A 7,438-nucleotide genomic window follows, 5' to 3' on the forward strand; every position below is an offset into this window, starting at 1 on the left:
GGCAGAAATGCAGTGGTGTCAGTAGGGGGTGGGGCAGGATGGACCTGAGATTTACGGCATATCTTTGGGAAAATCAGTTTAGGACTTGGTAGGGGTGAGCGGGAGGGGAATTAGTGCTGTACTGAAGAAGAATGTTGGAGAGTTTGATGTCGAAAGGGGAAGAGTTAAGGTATGAGCGGGAGAAGAGGTTTGGGGAAAACAGATTGTAGAACCAGGCCTAGATGCCCATGTTCCATGAAGAGTCAACTACTTTGGAGTTTCCTTGCCTGGGAAGGAAGGGCTGGCAGCTAAGGAAAGTTAGGGGGAGAGGGACTTTTGGTGTTACGGTGGGATAAGCCAGAGAGATTCCCCATACCTTCCACCCTAAAGCAAGGAAGCTCAAACATGGTTTTTCAAGTGAAAGATATCATTAATTTAACAGACTGGTTGAATGCTTAGCAGCAACGGATGTGTGGGCTGGGGTGGGGCGGGGAGGTGAGGAGGGTAGCCCGACAAGAAAAGTAGTAGATGGCATGTCCTTGACGACTTCATAGACTTACATGCAAGAAACAATCTGAGCTTCCTCTGTACTTCATACTTCAATGGATTGCTGATTTCATTGGCCTAGGGCTGGCTGCAACTGGTGCAGCCAGATTATTCGCTACAGCCCATTCATTCCTTGCCTCTTCTGTCCTCCTGTTTGAAGCACATAGGGCACTGGGTGATGTGTTTTTTCTGAGTTAGGAGAAGATGGGGAGAAAGGAAGAAGGAACTCATCCTCATCCTCATCTTCACTGTAAAGGAAATTTCCTGGAATAAAACCCAGAACCAGCTCTCTTTCCTTCAGTTCAAAAATAATTTATTAATCCCACCCTTCAAGTACCAGGTGCTGTGCTAATCACTGGGCATATACAAAGACAAAAAAAAAAAAGGCCTTCTAGGAGTTGGTGTCCTATTGGTTGGAAATAATATGACCAAATAAGTAAATATAGGTAAAAAAAATTTTCCTGCCAAATTTATGATTTCATTGGTATATGGAACTGCCAGTGAGAAAACTCCCTCTGCTAACATAGATATAAGCACCTGCTCTGAAATGTAGGATCTTAGAGAGTTAATGTGGGTCCTGAGTTGTTAAGTGACTTGCCTACAGTCACACAGTCAGTCTATGTCAGAGACAGAGCTTGCACTCAGATCTTCCTGGTTCTGAGGCTAGCTCCCTCTCCACTACTTCAGGGTGCTTCTCTGTAAGTATAAAATTATGTGCACAGTAATGACAAAGTATTGGGGGGTAGGAGAAGGAGGGACAGCACAAAACTTGTGAGGGAAGGGGAATCAGGGAGGGTCTCTTGTGAGGAGGGAGGGCTTGAGCTGAGCCTTTATGGACTTTCCATTTTGTTATTTTTATCTTATTGAAAAGGCAGGGTGCTGTAATAGGGTAGTACAGAGGCCCACAACACTCCTACCAAACCAGATTAAGGTGTAATTGTGAAATTTTTAACAAAATAAAAATACAACACAATATAGATAATGCTAATATGTGGTTTTCTGAGTCAATATGCAGCCCACAGAGATCTTTATGTATGGTTTAGTGACCTCAGTTTCTCTTTTAGTTTGATACCTGTCAGAATAAACAGAGAACCACCCAAAAAGCCAGGAAGATACAGTCAGGTTCTGCCTCTGATACATCCTGGCTGTGTAACCCTGAGGGACTCACTGAAATTCTTGGTGCTGACCTTCAATGATAGAGAGAGTTTCTTCGTTTGGGAACTCATTCCCCACCTTTGATGACACCACAGGTCCAGTCACTACCCTACTAATATTTGTTGTTCTGTTGTTTTTCATTGTGTCTACTCTTCATGATCCCATTTGGGGTTTTCTTGGCAAAGATACTGGGAATGGTTTTCCATTTCCTTCTCCAGCTCATTTTATAGATAGGAAACTGAGGCAAACAGGATCAAGTGACTTGCCCAAGATGGCACAGCTAGTAAGTGTCTGAGGCTGGATTTGAACTCAGATCTTCCTGACTCCAGGCCTAGCATTCTATCCACTGTGCCAATTAATATTGCCAGGCTTTAAACACTCATAATTGAAATACTGTTGAAGCATCCCAGGCTAAGGAAGTGGCTGTGTATTCTTTCTGTTCTGGGTAAGTTGAGAGCTCAAATGCTTCCATCCATTCTCTCCCACCCAGAATGCCCTACCTTTCTTCCCTGTACTCCTCCTTTATGTGTCTCTCCTTCAAAACCCCCAGATTTTATCTCTTCCAGGAAGCCTTTCCTGGCTTCCCTTGTATATCTCTCTACATTATTTATTCTTCATACCCACTACATTTATTCACCTACACAATTGGCACTAGATTCTTCTGCATTCCTTCCTCTGTTTCCTCGGCCTTATCTCTTCCATCATTTTCCAAGGTCAAGGATTGTCTCCAACTCTCATAACTAGCACAGAACTCTGCCTGCCTGAGGGGCAGCCCCAAACCAGGAAGGACATACTTGCCAACAATCTTATCATCTGTAGCACAGAACAGAAAACATTTGGGGACCTCGTAAACCGTGGGGGTTGCTATCATCTGTTCTGCTCTGTGTCAGGACAGTCAGGTGTTCCAGCTCACCAAGTATTCAGGTTAACTGAGAGTTAACCACAGAGATCTTGTGGCAGTTACCAAAGTCTATTAAAATGTGCTCTGCACTGAGACATTAGGAAACACAATTTGATCCTTGGTAAGTCAAAAGGCATATCAATGTGCCAGGGTCACCATCATGACATCCGTTACCACTCTTAAAACCTGTTGAAGCAACCTAGTTACCTGAGTTTCCTGGTGGTTTTGAATCAGTATCAGCTGGAGTTCATTGCAAGTCTTTTCTTAGTAAGGTATCTGTAGACCTGTGTCCAGAGTACTCAGTAACCAGAGGTGTAGGGATATGGTTAAATATTTACTTGCCTGCCCAAGGCTTATCATCAGGGAGGGGAATTAAATGGAAAATCCTTAAACAGGTCCACCCATTCTGCAGTGTCACACCTGTGCTTGCAAAGGCACATAGTCCACCTAAATAAATACTTGTTAACATGGTCCTTAATATCAAGTATCCTTAATATGAGTAGTTCTTCCTTACAATGGAACTATCTTAGATTTGAGTAACAAGGGATATGACCAAAGTATGGTTTTGCTCATTGGGAATTCAAAGAGGTAGAGGGAATTGAAGGATTGCAGGGAGCAAAAAGTTGGAATTGAGTTTTATGTGTGTGTATTGGCTGTGTACTTTTGGGTTGTAAGTGTACATTAAGCCAAGTATATACCTGTAACTTAGTGTAGGCATCCACTATGCCTATCAATTAAGCATTAAGTACCTACTATGTGCTCAGTAGGGTCAGTGGATAGAGCGCTGGACCGACCAGGAGTCAGGAAGACCTGAGTTAAAATTCAGCCTCACACACTTACTAGCTGTATGACCTTGGGCAAGTCATTAACCACTGCCTAGGAGGTAGCTTGGTGGCTCAGTGGAGAGAGGACTGGGCCTGGGGTCAGGAACACTTCAATTCAGATCTGACCTCAGATACTTACTAGCTGTGTGACCTTCGCCAAATCACTTAACTTCTGTTTGCCTTAATCCACTGGAGAAGGAAATGACAAACCACTCAGCATTTTTGCCAAGAAAACCCTATGGACAGTATGGTCTAGAGGGTCACAAAGAGTCAGACATGACTAAATGAACAGCAACAATGTGTTTAATGGTACAATACTGTTACCGTACCTCAAGTACCTCCAGCATTGTGGTGGGCTTGAGTATCCAAAGACAAAAGAGAAGCTTTGGTTCCCTAGCCTCAGGGAGTTTATGGTCAGGTTTTTGTTTTTTTTTAATTTTTTGCTAGGCAGTGGGGTTAAGTGACTTGCCCAGGTTCACACAGCTAGTAAGTGTCATGTGTTGTATGTCTAAGACTGGGTTTGAACTCAGGTCCTCCTGACTCCAAGAGCTCTATCCACTGTACCGCCTAGCTGCCCCTTCAGGGAGTTTACATTTTATTGGGAAGCCCAAAGCTTTATTTGTGTACAAGTCTAGGCCTCTCCTAACCTGGGAGCTACTTTAGATCAGGAGAATGTCATTTTTTTTCTTCCCATCATTGTATCCCCATTACCTAAACAGCATCTTAGTCTGATGTAGGTGTTTAAAGCTTATTGAATTGAAAGAAGGAAAGCAGGAAGTGTGTGCTTGGGACTGAGCACCAGCGTCAGCCAGGGCCCAACCATGAGTCTGCAAGCGTGAGTGAGCATAAGTGCCTAGGGAAGTCTACAAAGCGACCTGGAGGGTTTTGTAAGAGGGAAAGGAGGAGAAATGAGTCTAGGAGGTTGGTTTATATCAGTCCCTCCAGTACAGTTCCCATAAATCCCAGTGTCTTGGCCCTGAGGGTAGATGTAGGGGTTGTGTGTGCATGTGAGTAGAAGATATAGGTTTGTATGGAGCTATACATGGATATGTCTGTATGAATTTCTGAGACTGTCCAGGGGAAGGCAACCAGGATGATGAAAACCCTTGATTCTGTGCCCTAGGAGGATGCATTGAAGGAAGTTAGTTATGTTTAGCCTGGGGAAGGGAAGGTGGACTGGAGGGGCAGAGCTCGGTGTGGGAGGAAGGGGAATGATATCTGTCTTCAGGTATCTCCAGGGCTGTCGTGGAGGAGACATTAGACATTCCTACTTAGCCCCGTAGGACAGAACCAGGAACAATAGGTAGAAATTGCAGAGAGGCAATTTAGAAGTCAGGAAAAAACAACAACTGTTCTTTAACACAGCTGGCCAGAAGTAGAAGGGTGTGTGAGTGGGGGTGTTTTCCCTTTTCTTGGAGGTCTTTCAGCAGAGGTTAGATGATCACTTGTGGGTTATATTAGTCTTAGTTTATAGATTGTACTAAATGACCAACTTTGACATTCTGTGATTCAGTGATTCTTTAAATCATTCCAGGGTATGAATATCTAGAGGGAAAGGGACTTCCTGAGGTAACAAGGAATCTGATTTTGCTCCCAGCCTGTTTGCCTGGCTGACCTGGGTTCTAGCCACCCTAAGGCGCTTAGACCTCTGATAATAGCTCTGGGAGATTAGGGGCTTTGGCTGGAGAAACTTGGCCCCCAGCCAGGACAACCAGCTCTATTAGAGTTACAGGGGCCCTGATTCCCATGGTGGGTGGATGTGGGTGGCAGGGTCAGTGGGGGAGGGGGAGTGACAAGGGATGGTAATAGCTCTATGGTGTCTCAAACAGTTTTAGCCTTCCTGCACACTCCTGAAGAAGGACTTTAGAGGTAGAATGTCTTTTGGGGTAATGGGGTGAGGAGGATAATTCCTGCAAAAAGATGGAAGAACAGAGAGCTAGTGTCTCTTTTCATCTGCCTTCTTATCCTTAGGCTATTTATGTTGGAGCAGGAGGGAGGGTTTCCTTTTGTTTGGGGGAGGGTCCTAGCTATAGAAGCAGGAGCAAATGGAAGAGGGGAGAGGAGAGGGAAGGGGGAGATACTGAGGTAAGGATGCTGGACAAAGGGACCAGCTTTTTCACACCCCTTTCCCAGTTGCGGTAGTATGCTCTTCCAGAATTCCCAGCATCCAAGAGGGCAAGGGGTTGCCGTAGGTGTCCATAAGGAGTTTTTCAGATGATACAACAATCCTTTATGTTGGTGTTCCTTTTTCTAGGGCGTGTGCAGCTACAAGAAGGGGCATCCTTACTAATTGAAAGGCTTCAGACAGAGGACCAGGGTTGGTATGAATGTCGTGTGCTCTTCCTGGATCAGCCCAACCCCGAAGATGACTTTGCCAATGGCTCCTGGGTGCACCTCACAGTTAACTGTACGAACTGGGGAACAAAGTAGTTAGGGGGAGGAGGGAAGTCTAGGGTTGAAGGAAATATGGAGGCAGGGGAGCTGGAAGGTGGGAACTGCTCAAAGGGGATAATGGGAAGAGGTTAATCTTTCTATATAAAGTGCAGTTCCATTCTATAGCCTTTCATCGCATGCTTCCCCCATTTCCATGTTCTACCTTCTCTCCCTTCTTCCCTTCCCTTTCACCTTTTCTCCAGTCATCCTCTTTACTCTGCCCTCCTCCTGGGATTCCCTTGGGTATTACGTACCATCCATGTATGGTCTTAACCCTCTTGCAAAGTCTGTTGGCATGCATTGTCTCCTTTGAATCTTCAAAACAGAGGAAGGAGGACATTTTTATCCTCATTTTGCAGATGAGACAATTGAAACACAGACTATATGACTTGCCCAGGCTCACCCGCTATTTTGGGGGGAGGACTAGAAATCTCACCTGTGCTTTCAGTTATACCATGCTGCCTTCCTTCTTCCCCACTACCCTAGAAAGGCCCAACTCACCCCCTTGTCATTCCAAACAGGTCTGATATGGGGGAGGGTGTGGATGCATAGGCTTGACTGTCCCACTAATCCTGGCCTGGCTCTCAATGACAGCTCCACCCATCAATCATGGCCCTGGGCCACGGAATGCCTGGGCTGGTCGGGGGAGCAGCTGTGGGTAAGGTCACTGTGATGAGAGTCACTGTGGTGTAGTGGAGAGAGGGCTGAACTTAGAAGACCTGAGGTTAAATCCTGCCTCAGATGCTTACCAGCTGTGTGACTCTGGGCAAGATTAACTTTCTTGGCCTGTGTTTTTTCATTTGTAAAATGAGGGCCTTGGACTCAATGACCTTTAAGGTCCCTTCCTGCTCTGTGCTATGGATCCTACTGTGGATCCAATTTAATTAACTTTAGGGGCCGTCTGCTTTGTACTAGAGATTATACTTCTATTTTCAGTGTCTGTCTGTGTGTCTCCTTCCCCTGCTTGGGGGAGAGTTGACCCTGGGGCCCTGATACTTCCTGGCCAGGATTCTTTAGCCGGGCATAGTTGGGGATGATTCTGCTGACTCACCCAAGACAGAAACTCTACTTCTTCCGCCCATTGATTGATTGATTGGGCAGGGCCTTGTGCCTCTCACAATCTCTTTGTCAACAGCCCCTCCCAGATTCCTGGAGACTCCCCCACCAGTGTTAGAGGTTCGGGAGTGGGAGCCAGTGACCCTGCACTGTGCGGCCAGTGGCAGCCCCCAGCCTCGTGTGGCCTGGAAGCGTGATGGGCGGGACCTGGGCCAGGGCCAGGGCCAGGTGCAGGTATGAAGCAGGGAGGGTGGCATGGAAAAGAAAGTGGGGTATAGAGGGGTATAGAGATCGGGCAGAGCAATGGGCAGGGAGGATGAAGAGGATTGTGACTACCCCTCCCTGCAGCAGGCAGGGGTAGGCAGTCTGACTTGATCTCTTCCTGAAACTAAGTGCCACGGCCACAGGGTCTCCCTGTTCTTGGGGTTCTGCTGCCCTCTGCTGGTCATCTGTGGTAGCACAGGACCGTGCTTGGGACTAAAACAGAGATTAGAGTTCGGTTCCTCCCTCCCATTCTCCCCCCCCCCCCCCCCCCCCCCCCCCC

General features: G+C 46.5%; 1 protein-coding gene across 3 annotated transcripts in view; it reads left to right on the top strand.

Moving 5' to 3' along the window:
• IGSF9 (immunoglobulin superfamily member 9) overlaps positions 1–7,438 on the top strand; it is a 28,528-nt gene that overhangs the window by 7,176 nt on the left and 13,914 nt on the right. For 2 of the 3 annotated variants that reach the window (XM_027840037.1, XM_027840036.1), the window contains 2 exons: positions 5,660–5,812; positions 6,974–7,130. In XM_027840037.1, the coding sequence (XP_027695838.1) occupies positions 5,660–5,812; positions 6,974–7,130 (310 nt within the window). The remainder of the gene's footprint in view (positions 1–5,659; positions 5,813–6,973; positions 7,131–7,438) is intronic. The other variant, XM_027840038.1, reaches the window with a different exon arrangement.

This window comes from Vombatus ursinus, unplaced genomic scaffold (assembly GCF_900497805.2).
Source record: "Vombatus ursinus unplaced genomic scaffold, bare-nosed wombat genome assembly UNPS02014838.1, whole genome shotgun sequence".
In the NCBI taxonomy this organism is placed as follows: domain Eukaryota; kingdom Metazoa; phylum Chordata; class Mammalia; order Diprotodontia; family Vombatidae; genus Vombatus; species Vombatus ursinus.